Consider the following 18,346-nt stretch of genomic DNA (forward strand, 5'->3'; position numbering starts at 1 on the left):
AGTGATTTGGACCCTCTGAATTTAAAAACGAATTAATTTGTAAACTCAGAGGGCCCATATCCCAATGCAGATTCTCACTGAATGTTAAACATTCTGGGTTTAGGACTATCCCAGAGGTGGTTCTTCTCAGGCTAACAGTTTCTGTCGAACAAAAATGTTCTTATTTCCGGATATCACCTCATTTCAAAATTCACCCTCATGGCCAACATTCCTTGTTGGAATCGATAAGCTTTTCGGTTGGGTCAAAATAATATAGGCAACGTGCATAGCGCAGTGAGCTGCAGCAGAGAAAAAAGAACCTTTATTTTATCACCTCTCTAAAACTGTGGGATGATCTTCTGCAGCTGTTTCCTAAGAAATGTGTCTGAAACCTGAAGGGATAAGTTCTCTTCAAAGATGAATCAAAGATAATAGTATCCAAGAATGCAAAACAAGCCATTGCTACCCTAACCCATCACACCTACGGAGGAGCTCTCCACAGCTGCTTAAAGAACAACTATTTCCACCACAGGAAGAGATTTAAAGGGAGAGGGAATCTTGAAGAGATGCAAATTTACAGATTACTGTGAAAATGAAATCACCCCCTGCTCCACAGCATCTAAATATAACCTGTAATTAACAGCAGTCATCTGCCAGTCAATAAAGTCATAAAAAATAAAATTAGATAATAGGCCATAAAACCGGTCAATAAAAATAAAACCATTATATTTCTAGATTTGGATTCTCTACGTAATTGCATTTACAGCGTCTCTATATATGCGTTCTTCCGGCTGAAGATGCATTTTCCTGCAGCATTCAGGGACTGGGTGTATGTAAGACAGAAGAGTTGTGCTACTCCACAGATGAGCTAAATTAGCATGATTCCTTGGAATTGTGTCAAAAATATTTGGCTACTATTGCGATTTTTAACCTTTCATTTTCATTATGTGTATGATGGCAGGAGCTGTGGCAAGAAGCACATTTTGTCAATTAAATAATTAATCTCGCAGCATAAGAGTCAGTGAGGAAAAACTGACATTTGTCAGGTTCAAAGAAAATGAAAGCCTGAGAGTATTTTTCACATTATGCGTGCTCAAGAAAAACCGAATCTGAGAGCAGGCTTTCCTTCTTCATTTACCTCCAAGAGCCAGGTTCCCATCACAAACAACCCCTAGATCAAACCACAGGAAAGGAAAAGCATCTGTAGTGCTTCTCTCTATCCCCACCCAATCATAAGGTCATAGCACTTTCATTTCCTAAATCTGTCTCCAGTTTGCTTGCTTCCCACCCTACCATCATCTCAATCCAAAGTGGACTGAAATGCCTTCCCTTCACTCCAGATAAAATAAAGGAAAGGGTTACACTGAAATGCCTCCACTCCCCTCTGGCAGCAGCACCGAGCTCAGAGCCAGTCCTCTGGAGCCAGAGGGGCCTGAGTTCAGATGCCGCCTGGCCCCTGGCTCGCCACGGGCTCCTCGGCTTCTCCCATCCACTGTCTCAGTCTGTGACAGCAGGAGGCTCTGGGGACCTGTCTCACGAGGTTACTGTGTGGGCCAAATGACAGCGCGTGTCACCTGCTGAGCACCCTGACCGGGGCACAGCACCGACGCAGGACGTGCCAGCCGTTCTCAGCGGTCATCCTGTCTCTGTGAGTAACCAATTCCCAAGGGCCCCCATCTCAAGGGCCCCGTGGCCTCGCCCCCTAGCCTTCCGTTCTTCCTTTCACTTCTGTTCTTAAACCTCTTCTCACAACTCCATTCCGCTGCTTGGGGTCAGCGCCCAGCACAGGCTGCCTCGGTCACTTTCCTTCCCTAGGTCCCTTCTTCCTCTCCCGCCGTCAGTGTTCAAGGAGCTGAGTGAAAATACCACTTAGTCCCTTAAGAATCTCAGTGGCAGGCTTTCCACAGATGGTATCGCCATGTCATCGACAACAGCCTGCTCTAGATTAATGCTGCCCAGGGGGCGAAAATTTCAGTTCACTATTTTTAACCTGTTTAAGCATCTATCTGCTCTGCCAAAAGCAAAAGCTTGTTTGGGGCAGAGATGAGCCTCCCCAACACGTCTTGCTTTGTGTGCTGGTTTTTTTCCCTTCTAATTGTATTCCCAATGTAGGTTTTTTTGTTTTTGCTTTTTTTCCTAGTAGGGCACTAAACAGTTATTTTCAAAGCAGAACTTCACACTGGGTTTTGATGGCATCCGTTTCTACATTACCTACTATTTTTTACATTGGTGAAAAATATACCCTGATAATCTATGTCAGCTGGGTAGACTATGTGAAAGGAAAAATGGGGTTTATAATTAAAATGCTTGTAAAATGTTACCAAAGCCCATTGGCTTACCAAGATTACATATCTCAAATGTGTGTTCTATATTCTACCTAAAAGACCTGGATTAAAAATGGAAAGCTCTTTTGTCTCCTTTCATAAACTTTGCCACCAGTAATTAGTAAGATACACTTTAGGGAAAAATATCTCTCTTTAGAAAACTAAATGAGTTTCTTCTTTTTTTAAAACGCAAACAGGTTTGGGTGAGTAATCACTATTCAATCTAGTTAGGATGGTTCTTTCCACAATGCTAGAGGAGAAAACCACGGAAATTTTCAACCTTCAGAATCATTGATTACATTATTAGTTCTTCTTAAAGTTGTTCTTGCCCAGTATAAAACTGCTAACCACACTGTCTGCAAGGTAATAAGAAAATAATGAATGTATTCTATATTATTATTTCTCATTTTGTTTCCTGATTAAATTTACTAAAGGATGCTAAATTCTATGTAAATTGTACAGTTCAATACAAATGTAAGAGAATTTTATTTTTCATCAGTTGTAGTTTTGTCCGCATCTCAAGGCAGTTCTATTTGAAGAAACAAAATATAACTATGGACACTTAATCTAAAATAGACTGTCAAAGTATGAAAATCAGTAGGTTTAGGATTATGGAATAAAATTAATAAAGTTCATTATTCCACTGGTTGGATATGCAGGCAAAAAGCATAAAAATGTTCAATAGATAAAAGAGAATTACCAAGCCAAAATGGATTAAATTACTGGAAATAGGATATTTTAAGTATAATCTGAAGGTCCTAGGTTGTCTGTGAGGGAGAAAATGGAACACTTCCACACCAGCTCCTTGGTTAAAGCAGATAGGAACAGCTGGGTAGAATGGATTGTGAGATGATCCAGGATAAATAATTCTGACTTTCTTTTGAGGGAAACCTGAGTGTCCTCACCAACAGCTCCTGTTCACCCTGCATTAAATTCTAACTTCAAAAATACTTTTGTGAACACCTTCACGAGACTGTAATGGGTTTCAAGTTTATGCACAAACACTTGGGCTGTGTGCAGAATAATAAACCCCACAGATCAAATGTGAAGCTGTGGAATTATTCTCTACATGCGTCATGTGCCTGGAAGCCAATGTGCTTTCTACGTGTAATCCAGAATACTGTGGGATCACCTGATATCTCAAAATCTGTGTCAGGGATAGGACATCAGAAGGGGGAACAGTGGCATCTACCAGACAGCAACACTGGAGCAGGTTTTCCCAGAACAGTGACCTACCTTGTCTCGTGTACTCGTCGGCTTCTCTGTGAACCAAATCCTTTACTCTGTTTCCATAAAGCAGCCGCGAGGAATCATGATCAAAAGCTTTCAGGGTCTCACTGGAGCTGTAAGACTTCTGGGTAGGTACCCTGCACTCGTCATTGTCTGCCGAGGAATTCGTGTACCGCCGTTCTTTCTCTCGCCTGCTCTTGGTCAAGGAGCAGTAAGGTCTCCGTTCTTTCACATCCATACTTCATTCCTTCTGTGTGCACATCAGTCCTGTTTGTTACAAATTAGGCTCAGGGTTCAATTCTCATTGGCCTCTCTGTAAAGATAAAAGGTTTACATGCTGTCAGCAGGACATCCATCTAAACACTGGCTATTCCATGGCCTTCTCAAGCAGGAGAATGGAGAATTGCCTCACTAGGAGACTCACTTCTTAAAAAGAAACGAAAATTTGTGAAATCAGTGTAAAGCATCCGGTATCACCAGGAAGACAGGCACATTTCCCATTACTAACAGTCACGGGGGGGGCGGGGGGGGGGGGAGTTGTCTAATCTGTTACATCTGATTCTTCACACTAATACAACCAGAATTTAAGCTCAAACTGAAACATTAAAAATCGGCCCAAGTAGTTTATTAAATTTTTCACAATGGAAAAGTTTTCCCCTGCAACGTTCTCTCCATTCACAAATAAACTCCCTTCCTTGTTCTGACAATAGCTTACATTCGGTGTTTTCTTTTTCTTTTTTTAAGAGCAGGAGCAAATTGGGAGTTCCTTACAACTTAAATCTTATCAAATGCATTGAACATTTTATTTTTTACAATGTCTTTTAAGTTTTCATGTTTTAAGGACACAAATATCTGAAATTGTGGAAAGGCTGGTCCTACTTTCATACTCCTCTCCTTAAAATGTAGTTTTGGGCCCTGGAAAATGAATTTAGTCAATTCTGTCTTGATATTTAAGGCAATTCAAGTGGTTAATTTGATGGGGGTAGTTTCCTGCAACTTCTTGGCAAGAATAAGCTAGAAGAAACAAAGCAAGCCGCCTTTCTTTGTTTAGTAAATGTCTTTTTCCTGAATTTGCTTAACTGACAGCAGAATGAAGAAGAGACTGTGCTACTAGGGAATTGGCCTACAGGAGGGATAGCAGCCCAAGGGAATCCACATTTTCAGTAGCCCCTCCTTTGTCTTTTTCTTTCTCCTTTTGTCTTTCTTTTTTAATCTGAAGTTTTTTTGTTGTTTTTTTTTAAGAGTTAAAAATTATTTATTTATTTCCCCTTCCCTATACCGCCCCCCTCAGTTGTCTGCTCTCTGTGTCCATTCACTGTGTGTTCTTCTGTGTCTGCTTATATGCTTGTCAGTGGCACCGGAAATCTGTGTCTCTTTTTGTTGTGTCATCTTGCTGCATCAGCTCTCCGTGTATGTGGTGCCACTCCTGGGCAGGCTGCACTTTTTTCAAACTGGGCGGCTCTCCTTACGGGGCGCACTCCTTGCACGTGGGGCTCCCCTACGCGGGGACACCCCTGCGTGGCAGGGCACTCCTTGCGTGCATCAGCGCTGCGCATGGCCAGCTCCACACGGTCAAGGAGGCCCGGGGTTTGAACCCTGGACCTCCCCTGTGGTAGGCGAACGCTCTATCCATTGAGCCAAATCCGCTTCCCTGAAGGTTTTTGAAGGCTCTGTCTTCAGCCCCCATCCCACTCCTTCTTTCCTCAATTCACTTTTTATTTGAGAGATTCTGTAATCAGCTTGAAACAATGGATTTCTTGCAGGCACCAGGTCTTCTTCTCTTTGGGCTCTAGTTTAGGGCTGTGACTTTTATTTCTATATTTTCTTCTACCTGGATCCCCTCCCCCAACCACCGTTTTCTCTCTCTTGATCATTCTCTATTAGTATACACATTGTATCACTTTTTTTTTCTTATTTTATTTTTAAAGAAGCTTTAGATTTCATAAATGTTACATCAAAAATGTAGGGGGATTCCCATATACCCCACATTAACAACATCCTTCATTAGAGTGGTACATTTGTTACAACTGATGAACACATACTGAAGTACTGCCACTAACCATGGTCTAGAGTATACATCATGCACTTTGCACTGCACAGTTTTATAGGTTTTGACAAAATGTATAATGGCCTGTATCTGTACAATTCCAATGTCCCCAAAATTCCCCATGTTACACCTCTTCTTCCCTCTCTCTCCCTTCACAACCTTTTGTGACCACTGCCTTTCCATCGATGTTGCAAGTCCTCCCATCGCTAGAATAAAAGCAAGTCTACTGTAGTCCATAGCTGCATTCTCCCCTTGTGTGTGTTCATTCCTCATCTTGAGGATTTGGGGGTGGTGATGCCCTCTCTGCTTCCGACTGAGAGGGGCTTAGGGCCCATGGAAATGATGGATGAACTGTCTTGCTTGCAGTTTTAGATACTCTGTTTGTTAGGATTGGCATTGTCCATCATCATCCTTTTGTAAGTGAGTCCAATAAACTGGAGAGTAGGTGTTGGCTGCACCTCTGCTGAGATTTAGGACTCAACCAGCATAGGAACAGCCATAAGATTTAAGTCTCTGGGACTATATTTAATGGACAAAGTCTAATTATAGGTTCACATAAAAGAGGCATAAGAACCATGTGTAGGAAAGTTATGAATGAGTCCAAGTCTGATACACTGGGGGAAGAGGTTATCGTATATTCCAAGTTAAGGCTGCCGAATTCCTGGTGGTGCCTGCCTGATAATGTCCAGATGTCCCTAGAGCCCTATTCCTGCCTCAGTCAGTGAGATTCTCCTAAGACACGCGCAAGTGGAACCTCTGGAAAGGCCTCCCATCTCTACTATTACACACATCAGACCACTCTTTACTGTGCTTCTGACTTGGAGTCTTCTAGTTAACTCTGATTTCCCATGTTGACTCAGTTTACGTCTAAGTTGTCAGGAATTTTTGTTTTTTTCCTACGGAACATTACAACTCCTTTACTTTTCACTTTTCATTTTTGCTGCCCATCCATCTATAAATAATGTGGCAAGACTGCCTGGACTGATTGATCACAGAGTACCAAGGTCTACACTTAGAAATAACTGGGCTACACCTCCCAGCCACATCTGCAACCAAACTATACCCTCTCCCAACTCATACTGCCAGGAAAGCATTACTGCACATGGGGTTCCACATTCCTCTGCCACTGAACCGAGCTGGGCCATTAAAAGTAGTTGCTAATATTTTAACCACGTTGTTAAAATATATCTTGACTTTCCTTCCTTTTGATTCTTGTTCATGAACCTGGTTGAACAGAAAAACAAAAACAAAAACTTTTTTCTCAGACACTTCCTGTGACACTATTCCATTACTCTCTTTAAAAATTTTTCCAATAACTCTTAGTAGAAATTGGTATCTTTTATAGTAGCTTTCCTTCCAGTTTATGATAATGAGTAATTTCAAGTTATAGTAATAAAAACAATATTTGTGCATCAGAATTAAGACAGCAATGTACTCTTCATTCAAACAAACAAAAATAACTTTAAACAAAGATTTACTGAGTGCCTACTCTGTTTTAGGAGCTGAGGACACAGCGGTGAACAAAAACTATGTTCTTGCCTTCATGGAGTTTATATTTTAGAGGAGCAAACAGGTATATTCTTCCTAATGGAGTCATAAATTGCCTGAATTCAAGGAAAATATTGTTCCTAAAATAGTCTTGATCTCTTTGGAAGAAAGACCATAGAGGTTCTCATAACTAAATGACCATCAAAAAGTTTTTCATTGACCAGAAAAATATAATTCCAATGTTTTCAGTAATAGAGCTTTCGGTATTCAAAAGCTTATAAAAGTTTTATTTCTTGCCCTAAGTTGGCATCTATATTAAAATAAATTGTCATTATATATACACATATATATGTATTTTGTAATTTAAAAATGGCCTGATTGAAACAAAGGGAAATTTTTTTTTCCCCTCAGCTGAAAACTCTGGTATTGGCAAACTCTAACCCACAGGCCAAGTGTGACCCGCCGCTTATTTTGCTACATAAAGGTTTAGTGGAACAAATCTAGTGAATTTGTTTATGTATTGTCCATGGTGTGTTCATGCTACAAAACCAGAGTTGAGTAGTTTTCACAGAGACCTATGGTCACAAAGTCTAAACTATGTGCCCCTGGCTATGTGCCAACACCTGGATTACAGCATACATATCTCCATTCTAAGTCTCTCTTCGTCCCTTTGGATCTTTAAATGTAAAAAGTATTCTCTTTACCATATGATTTTCATGATACAATTTACAACTGTACAAATTAGATAAACATTAAGTTGTATAACGTGGTAATATTATCACATTTAAAGAGGCATTCTTGTCACAATGTTACTAGGGTTTACAAGTCAACACCAATTATATCTTAATAAATTAGTGAAATGAAGATAATTTTAGGTATTTCTTAGTTTCACAGATCTCGGGAACACCAAATCTGAATTTTCTTAACTTTTGAAACAATTCTAAAATGCCCGACAAATCAAGATACAGTATTTGAATATACCACAAAAAAGACAATTTAATCTGAGACTCCAAACAATAAAAATAGTCTTTTGCATCTGTCTTTCTATTACTATATATAGTTCAAGTTTTCAAAGATTTGATCTACACTGTAATGTTTATAACTACCAATATGCTTCTGATAAAGTCATTGAGTTCAGCATGACTTCAGAAGGCAGTTTCCTGCATTATGTCCTGTCTCTAGGCTGAAGATGAGAAGGTTAAAAAATCCAGGCCACTTAGGCAGCACTAAATGGTTGAAGTACTTTGATAGTGATTTCAGAGTCTTATACAAGGAAAAGGGTCATTGTACACATAGCAGAAAGTATTTAATGGAAAAGACTTTAGCTGCATCATTTGAAAAATAAGGAAAGCTATTTGAAAGAGAACTGACACAAACTTTTGATTGAACAGGTGACAGCAACCATGGGACAACAGCTCTGATCTTAGTTTTCATTAACCTCTCGAAACAAACTCAGTTACCAAACACAGAACTCCTCTGGAAATCACAGCTGGTCTTAAAGCAAATTGTATTATGTGGATATTTATTTTTTTCTCAATACCTTATGAAGTATTTGAATGAATGGGCAGGCAGTCCCTGACTTATGAATATCAGACTTAAGGTGATCATATCCTATATCATTTAAATAGCTTTGAAATGTGGCCGAAGAACTTAATAACATTATTAAACTGTTTCATAACATGTCTCTAATTCCAAATAAATGCTTTTCAATTGCATCTTTAGTGAGCAATCTGATTTTAATTGGTTTCTATATCCTTAAAACACTTGATGACAATGATCACAATTTATCTGGTCCATAACAACCCTAAAATCAACTGAAATTCTAAAATTCCATGACTTTATGGATCTATATAGTGACTGAAATAAGAACAAATGTTCAAACCTGAATGAATAAATACCTTGCTGGTCAAACTCACTCATGTTTCCAATATTATCTATTTTCTGTCAGAATGACATCCTTTAATGTTACCTCAAATATCTCTTGCTCAGACTGTCTTCTTATCCCTATCTTTATTACAGTTTGGAAAAGCTCACCCAAAACAATAAGCTTCAGAGAAACATAAATTTATCACCAACACATTTTAAAGACCTAAATTAAGTTCTTAGTACATAATATCAAGAAATTTTTGCCTTTGTTGCCTGCATTTCACATCTTGACTAATAAATCAGTAGTGAGGATCTATTACCAGTTATGTTAATCACACAAAAAAACAACTTTCCATCTCAAAAGAATTTCAAAGTGTTTCTTTTATTGACTAGCTAGAGTAACGCCAATTGAACACATGAGAAAATCAATTGCTATTGTTCATTTTAGAGGAAATTGTGTTTCCTGAGGCAAATACACAAATCAAAGAATTGAAATAATTAAGTACAAAAATAAAATCATATTAGGGTGAATATTTTATCATGCTAAATTCAAGCATAACTTGAAGCTTAGAGTTTCCTACAGAAGAACACCAGAGGATTTAGCTATCTTGTTCGCAGTATACAGTTAAAATACACATAAGTGTTGAAAGGAAATACAGGGAAAAGGAAGTCCATCATGAGTACCAAAAACGATGCTTATTGAGGTGCAGAGGAAAATAAACCATAATGAATAATTAGTGACGGAGAAGGTGAAAACAGCCAGGGTGCTTTCCTTAAACCTGACAGTAAATAAAGAGAACATTGCTAACAATAACAAATAAGAGGTCAAACTTCTGCTTCCAGCCAAGATGGAGGAGGAGGAACTAGATTTTTACCTCCCTGTCTGAAATAACAAAAAATATACACAGACAACACATATGAAACAACAGTCTCCAAGACTTTGAAATCAAAGCAGCAAAGACAGTAATCCTTGAGCGATGGGAAGCAAACAAAAGGAGCCCTGGATTGCCCGTGCTTTCTGCCTTGAGACAGGTCCCATGCTGTCTCAAGATTCCAAAGCATAGACAGGCAGAGCCCAGCAAAATTTCCCTAAATTAAAGAGACAGAGCAGAAAGTCTAGGTAGTACAAAGTTAACTAGAATTTCCAGGGAAGAATATTGAAGAAAGAGAGCTGCACAGAGAAAGAACCCTGGAGGTCTGCAGAGAGTGCCTCGAGTATTCAAGAAAACTGATCCACACAAAAGCATGTGAGGAAACTACCGCAGGCCAGAGACAGAAATATCCCAAAGAATCATAGCAGGATTTCTCAGCCTTGGCACTACTGACATTTTGGATTGAATAAGTATTTGTTGTGGGGTGCTACCCTGTGCGCAGTAGAACATTTAGAAGTATGCCTAGCCTCTACCCACTAGATGCCAGTAGCACTTCCCAGGTCGTAACAATCAAAAACGTCTTCAGATATTACCATATGTCCCCTGGTGGGCAAAATCACCCCTTTTAAAGACGACTGAATTACAGAGAGAGTGTACAGAGCTCACACAAGGCCAGTAATAGTGCCTGCTCCCATTAGCCAGACTTGGAAACCTCAAAATTCACTGGGCAATGTACTCAGAACGGGACATCCCTCAACAGTAGGAAAAAGCCCTAAACTAAAAACTTTTCTGGCACCACCTAACAAATCTTAAAAGCAAGGCCAGAGAGGAATAAGCTCTTTAGAAGTTTAACTATATTCTATAATAAGCTCAAAAATATTTAGACAAATAAAAAAATATACAGCACTCAACAAAGTAAAGTTCTTCCATCGAAGATTATCAGGAATGCAAAGAAGCAGGAAAATAATGAGGCCAAATGATTCGATCAACACTGGCTCAGAACTGACACAAATGTTAGAATTAATAGATTAGAACATAAAAGGAGTTATAATACTATAACTATATTGCATAAGTTCAAATAATTAGAGACATGGAAAATATTTTTTAAACTGGAATTGAACTTCTTGAAATGAAAACTGTAATGTCTGAAATAAAGTATACCCTGGATATGATGGAAAGCAGATTAGATGTTGCAGAAGAAAAGATTAGTGAATTTGAAGATATTGCAATAGAAACTATTGAAAAAGAAGCATGGAGAAATAAATTAATTAAAAACATCATTGATTCATGGGACTACTTCAAGAGGCTTAAAATAGACGTACTTTAAGTCTCTAAGGAAAAGACAAGGAGGAGTACAGAAAACATATGAAGAAATAATACCTGAAAATTTTCCTATTTTGCTAAAAACTATAAGTTCACAGAATCAAGGAGCTCAACAAACCCCCGAGCACAAAAAAATATGATGTAAATTATAGCAAGGTATTTGATTATGATTAATCAAATTATGATTAATCAAATTGTTCAAAACCAGTGATAAAGAGAAAATAGTAAAAGCATCCACAGAAATAAAAGATATTACATACAGAGTTTATTGTTGGAAACAATGCAAATGGGAAGACAGTAGAAAACGTCTTTAAAGTACTGAAAGGAAAATCTGTCAAGCTAGAATTCCAAACCCAACGAAAACATTTTTTCAAAAATGAAGGCAAAATATAAAGACCTTTCACAGACATAGAAAAACCAAAAGGATTCATCATTTTAACTGCAAGAAATGTAAAGGAAGACCTCCGGGCAGAAGGGAAATGATGATGGATAGAAATGTGGATAAATGTACATAAAGGAATGAAGACACTGGAAATAGCAACTATATGGGAATATACATGACATTTTTCTTATTACTTAAACTCTTTAAAAGATAATGAAACAAAAATCATAGCAATGTATTGTGGGGTATATAATAAATGTACAAGTAAAATGTACGGCAGCAATAACATAAAGGAAGGGAGGGAAGATACAGAAGTGTACTACTGTAAGCATTTTATACTATATGTGAAGTGTATGCTATCACCTCAAGGCAGACTGCTTTTTATTAAATGTGTATAATATAAACCATAAACCGAAAACTAAAATAACAAAACAAAGAGTTATAGTAATAAGCTAACAAAATAGACCATAGAATCACACAAAAAAAATGGAGTCATAAAAAATTCAATCAATGAAAAGAAGGCAGAAAAGAGGAAAAGAGAACAAAGATCAGATGGAACAAATGGAAAACAAGTAGCAAGATGAAAGACTTAAACCATATTATGCCAATAATGACATTAAACTGAAATGGTCTAAATGCACACAAAGGCAGAGATTTTCTGATTGGATAAAAAGCAAGACCCAATTAAATGCTCAAATATAAAGACATAGATAAGTTAAAAGTAAATTGATGGAAATATATAAACCTAACTATTTAATAATCATATTAAATATAAATGGTCTAAATGTACCAATTAAAAGACAGAGACTGTCAGATTGGATAAAAAAGGCAAGAAAAGACCAAATGTGGGAAGACTCTTTAGTAATTACAAAGAATACAGTAGATCCATATGTACTGACATGGAAATGTGCATAAGGCATAGTGACCATAAATTGATTTGCTTATTCATTTATCATATATAGAGAGAGAGTGCCTACCACCTCTTAGGCATGGAGAGAGGCACTAGGAATAGAGAAATGAACAAGACACCTTCCCTGCTCGCCTGAAATCTGAAAGACAGAAGTTAAATAGTCACACAAATAAATATATAATTAACATTGTAATAAATGCTGCCAATAATTACAAGTTGCTAAGAGAAAGGATAAAAGGTGGGATCTAATTGAGGCTGAGGACCAAAGGAAGATCTGTCTGAGGGAAAAAAGATATTTATGCTGAGACCCGTAAGAAAAAAAGGATTCATCTGGGGCACCAGCACCTGTGACACAGGGAATGGGTCACCTGCCGAGCAGACCAGACTGAGGGAATATCATGTTCAAACAAACACTCTGGAGCAGGGAAGAGTCTGGCAGACATATGCCAATGGGGCTGGGGCATAGTGAGGCAGGACAGCAGTACAAGATGAGGCCAGAGGGAAAGTAAAGCCCAGATGTAGGGTATGTTAAGCAATTTCATCCATATTTCATTCGTACTGGGTGTCGACTGGAGTTTCAAGCAGGGAAGTGACATGATCAGATTTACAGTTTGGAAAGATCCCTTTGGCTGGAGTATGGACAACAGAGAAGAGTGGACCTGGAGAAGATGTGGAAAAAATTGATGGCAGATTTTAGGAGTAGTCCACACAAAAGAGGATCATAGATTTGACTTGGGAATCTGAAATGCCAGTGAAGATTTAGAGAAGTGGATGGATTTGGAAGATATTTAGCAGTGAAATCAGCAGGACTGAAGATAGGATAAAAATGAGAGTAGGGAAAAGGAAAGCATGAGGAATGACTATCAGGTTGCTGGCTTGACCAAACGGAGCAACTAGAGGCACTTTACTGAGACAGGGAAAACAGATACTGTTCAATGCACATGCCTTCATTTTTGCTTTTCTTTCATTTAAAGCATATATTGAAGAAGTAATATTTTTCTTTGTAGAAGTTAGAAAATACAGCCGAGTAAAAAAATTATCTGCCTCAATATTCTGATGGTCAGTTTTTCATACTTTTTCTATGCATTTATATGTGTGTAGGCATGTGGTATATTTATATATTTAAAATAGTTTTGTAACCCCTTTTATCTTCATGTATTGTGGATATTTCTGAGTGAATACGTACATGTCTTTTAATTTTTAAAAAAATACATAAAAAGCTTATTGTGTTAAAACTAAAAAAACTGTTCTTATTTTATCACAGGTGGCAAATATGTAAACTTAGATAATAAAACAGAAACAATATACCAAAGTAGATACTGTATAAGTAAGAACACTGGAAATTTTTAAATTGAAAAATAAATAGAACAGTGCCATAGGCAGTAAGAAAAGTGGCTTAAGTTTTATCAACTCATTAAAAATTCTTTCAAAAATATTTATTTGGAGAAGGAAACAGAAAGAGGATATGATCAAAAAGAAAAAATAAGGATTATGAGGCTAATTTACTCAGTAACATAAAGTGGGAAAATATTCTATGATTAAAAACAAAACAAAACAAATGTTATGGCTTGAAATTAAAAGTGATTGTTTTCCCCAATAAAAATTATGGAAAGGAATATTTCCTAATCCTAATAGATTAATATTAATATGATATTAATAGTTACGTAGTATAAGCCATAGGTAATTGCAAAGTTTGCAAATGAATGAATAACTGCAGAGAGAAGATCGTAATCTCCAAATTAAGAAGAGATGGGAAAAGGTGTTAAAAAATTCGATAGAGTTCAACCAAAGAATTCAATACAACTGAGCCAAATGCAGCTTTGCTAGGTTGTAGACTTTTAGGGTAAAGTGTAAATAATATCTCACAATCCGTTCGCCTGCCTGGATCAACCAATAATCATATCTATTTATGCATTTCCATGATGATTCGAACAAAGACACCCCTTTGTTCACCTGTGCTTCAGCATGAGCCGGGCTGCCGATGCCAAGTACCAGCAGTGGGTTGACTTTTATAACGGGAAATTTATTTGAGTGAAAGCTTACAGTTACAAGGCCGTGAAATGTCCAAACCAAGGCACCATCAGAGGTGCTCTCTCACCCAAGTCGGCCGCTGGTGAGCCTAGCATCTTGCCAGGGGGTGAAGCGGGCCGCCCATCCTGCCTGCCTCTCCAGGCTGCGTCTCCCGAAGCCCCAGAGCTCAGGGGTGAACCCCAGGCACAGGGCTGGGCTCTTCCGGCTCAGTGTCGGAGGCTCTGCTTTCTTCCCGAGTTCAGCTGTGAGCAGTCAGGCACAGGGCAGGGCTCGCCCCCCAAGCCTCGAGCTGCTCTGTGGGCCAGGTACTTGAAGGGCCTCTTTCTCTCGCCCTCTCCAGGCTTCTCTGTGTTCCTGCGGCCCTCTCTCACGCATGGTGGGACCAATGCAGAGGCTTCCTCTTCCTCGGTGTGTGTGTCTGTCTCCATCTACAGCAGACCCAGCCAGTGGACAGAGACTCAACTAAGTCACGCCTCGCTAACATAGTCCAGGCAAAAGGCCTTACGCCCACAGGAAGGGGTTAGTTAGTTCAAAAACACCATCTTTCTCTTTTTGGAATTCACCAAATTCACTAAATTCAAATTCCACCTTTAACTGAGGGTGCTCGCTTCAGGGGGCAGACCAGTCACAACCGCCATCTAAAAACACTTTTTTGAGCTAGATACTTTATACATTTCATTTCTATTCCTAACAAAAGCATTGCAAGTCTGTGTTATTCATCGGTTTTACAGATGAGGAATAGGAGATGTTAAGGGAAAAAATGAAATCATACAATTAGTGAGTTGCTAGGCTGGGCTTCGTACTCCCACATGGATCTCTTACATTTATTTCTACAAAAAGTTGTCTAATTATAACGTGTTTAGTATCAATTCCAAATTCAAATAATCAGTCATAATGAGAAAAAAATAAGCAAATTGTCTAGATAGCTTAAAAACAACTACAGCTTTCTATATCATAAAGTGACATACATACGGGAAATTAAAAACCTAGTGACAGTTGGCAATGCTGTATGCAACTGGGGAGCTTCTTAAATGAAGATCTAATATTATTTCCCTAAGTGCTATGCATATTCTTCTTTTTAAGAATAGACGTAAAAGCTCCTTGATGAATTATTAATTTCAATTGTGCTTATTTATTGAGTGTTTAAAATATGCCAGGTGCTTTACATATATGACCACTTAATACTCACAGCAACTTTGCTAAGTAGGAATTACAAATCCCTTTTTCACATGAGGGAACTAAGAGAGGGAACAAGAGAGATCAAATGACTTGTGCAAAATCAGAGTTAAGAAGTAGCAAGGCAGATTTGAACACATTTCAGTTTAATCCCAAAACCTATGCTCTTAAACATCGGGCTATTCTTCCAAACGTTACAACAAGAAGGGGATTCAATAGAGACAGATAAATAGATAAAGATGGATTAAGAGGTGGACAGATAAATGGAAAGATAGAATGATAGTGCATATGTGTCAAATGTTCAACTTGGTGGATCTGCGTAACTGGGGGATGGAAGTATGTTGTAGTTCTCTGTATGGGGTTTGTATTATTTTTGTAAGGGTCCTGTTAGTTTGAAATTATTTCATAATAGAAAGTTTAAAGAAAAAAAAAGGTGTAGTGGGGGGAAGAGACAGAAACTGAGAGAAATGATGGCAAATAATCTGTGTCATGATGTTAAAAGCTCCATTATTAACAAAGTAAATGAAAGTTGTCATATTGAAAATATGATTATTAAATTTTTCAGAGATCAGATTACTAGGGAGGCAAAAGTAACAATCAAGTGAAATTAACCTGAGTAAGAAAGGTATAAAATTCAACACCAATTTAAGAAAATAAAATACTAGAAACAGTCTTAAATTTCTTTTTCCAGGAAAGGACAATTAGGAAAGAAAGGAATGATATCTCTTTACGATACATGTGTCCCATTCCATGTAGTTTAGTCCCCAAAGAAGCAAGGCTGTCCTGAATCATGGCCATTGTAGCAGTCTGATATTATTTATGAATTCCAAAAAGAAATATAGATTCTGTTTGTAAACTGGTCGGCTCCTCTGGCATGATAACCCTTTGATTCTATTAGATTCAGCTGAGATGTCCGATTAAGTTGTGTTAAGATTAGGGCTCTGATTCAACCACGTCAATAGAGTGTGACTCAGAGTCCCACCCGAGATCACAAGAAGCTGGGACCACAGAGCCTGAAGAGGAAGGAGGAAGGCTGAACCCTCACAGACATCGCCCACCAGCTGCATCAACACATGGCAATAGATTTGGGTGAGAAAGTACCTCTTATAGTACCTTGAGTTGGACCCTTTAGAGCTTGGTAACTCTCAGCTTTTACCCCCAATACCCTTCGTAAAAGCCGACAGAGTTCTGGTACTGTGCATCAGCACCCCTTTGTCTGACTAACATAGCCATCACGGTCATATTATTGTTTTGTCTATCTTGTATTTCCTTCATAAACATCCCACTCTCACATTGAGTTCCAGAGGTTCAGATGTTGCAGACCCCTACCCCAAGTTCTAGAAACTGCCTACACAGAATCTTATGACTGGCTCAGGAATGGACACACGACCTAATTCAGGGTGATAAGGTCAGCCCCAGGACATCCGATAAACTATTGGGAATGTGCCTTCCTTTCCACCTCAGTTGCTGAGCTGGGAAGATGAAAGCTTGGGTTTTGTTTACATTTTTGTCACAATGTGGAGAAACCTGCCTGCAACAGAAGTCTGCACAGAGGAAAACAGACTTGAGAGAGAAAGAGAAATGTGATTCTAAGTCAGTAAGTTCTTGCCCTGGATTTTTCAACCAAAAATCTATGTTAATACAATCAGGGAGAAACTATAGCACAGGTTTTTTTTTAATCACACAGCTATGTCTAAAGCCTAGATCCACCATTCACAATTTATCTGACTTATGACCTTGAACAGGCTATTTAACTCTCTGAGGTTTGGTTTCTTATATTTAATTCTCTAAAAGGGATATGACAATACTGTTTTATGGAGTTATTGTGAAGATTAAATGAGATAAAGATTTTAAAGCATTTATCACAGTGACTGGCATGTAACATAATGAATACTTCATGTGAGCCAACTATTATTACTAAATCAGGAATATTGTCTAGAGTCTAAGAATAATGTTCAGTGTCATTAAGCTTAAACCTAAGTACTTTTGGGAAACTGGATAGGGGAAAATGCAAAAAGGCTCAGTGCTGTAAAGTTTAGGGCGAGAGATTATACATCTGCAATGAAACTGGTATTGTGCTAAAATATTTTAATGGCATTTGAGTTCTGAATTTTTATGTGCTTACTCAGAAATACTATGTCATCAAACAAGAAAAAAAATGGTTCCCTCACCAATAATTTCAAAATGATTTCAGCAATAATGTTATCCAAATATATAGGTCTTGATGGCAGAAAGCAGTAGGCAAACACCGGAAAGACTTTCAAGAGAAGCAATAAAACTGATTAAGAGTCTCTGGATTGAAAGAACTATGTCAGGTTTATTTCAGCAACAAGTAGGTGGAGACCTGATAACTACCCGCAGTATTGGGGGGAATAAAGGATAACTGCAGTTATTCATGCCTCTGTAACCCACAGGCAAAATTACTATAATAAACATGTACTCTGTCTACTGCCCACCAGATCGCTTTTATCTCAGTCTGAAAAACACCCAACCAGCTGAACGGCACCTTCTTCACAGGTCCCTGGAGCCCGGGTCCTGCACGGCAGCTCCCCGGGGAGTGAGAGGGGAGGTGGGGACAGGGCTCCCCGAGCCCCTCGCCCTCCTTGAAGAGGCCAAGTCCGGCAGGACGGCACGAGTCATTTCAAAGCACCTTTGGGCGTGGTCCGCCGGCCTGACTTGCCCGAGGACGGGGCACTTCTCTAGCTAGCTGTGGGCATG

General features: G+C 38.5%; 1 protein-coding gene across 4 annotated transcripts in view; it reads right to left on the reverse strand.

Moving 5' to 3' along the window:
- Window positions 1-18,346, reverse strand: part of TENM3 (teneurin transmembrane protein 3) — a 682,045-nt gene that overhangs the window by 507,241 nt on the left and 156,458 nt on the right. For 3 of the 4 annotated variants that reach the window (XM_058305014.2, XM_058304951.2, XM_058304879.2), the window contains exon 1: window positions 3,540-3,861. In XM_058305014.2, coding sequence (XP_058160997.1) covers window positions 3,540-3,771 — 232 coding nt within the window. In that variant the 5' untranslated portion in view covers window positions 3,772-3,861. Of the gene's footprint in view, window positions 1-3,539; window positions 3,862-18,346 lie in introns of those variants that run through there. The other variant, XM_071213974.1, reaches the window with a different exon arrangement.

This window comes from Dasypus novemcinctus, chromosome 1, assembly GCF_030445035.2.
Source record: "Dasypus novemcinctus isolate mDasNov1 chromosome 1, mDasNov1.1.hap2, whole genome shotgun sequence".
Classification (NCBI taxonomy): Eukaryota; Metazoa; Chordata; class Mammalia; order Cingulata; family Dasypodidae; genus Dasypus; species Dasypus novemcinctus.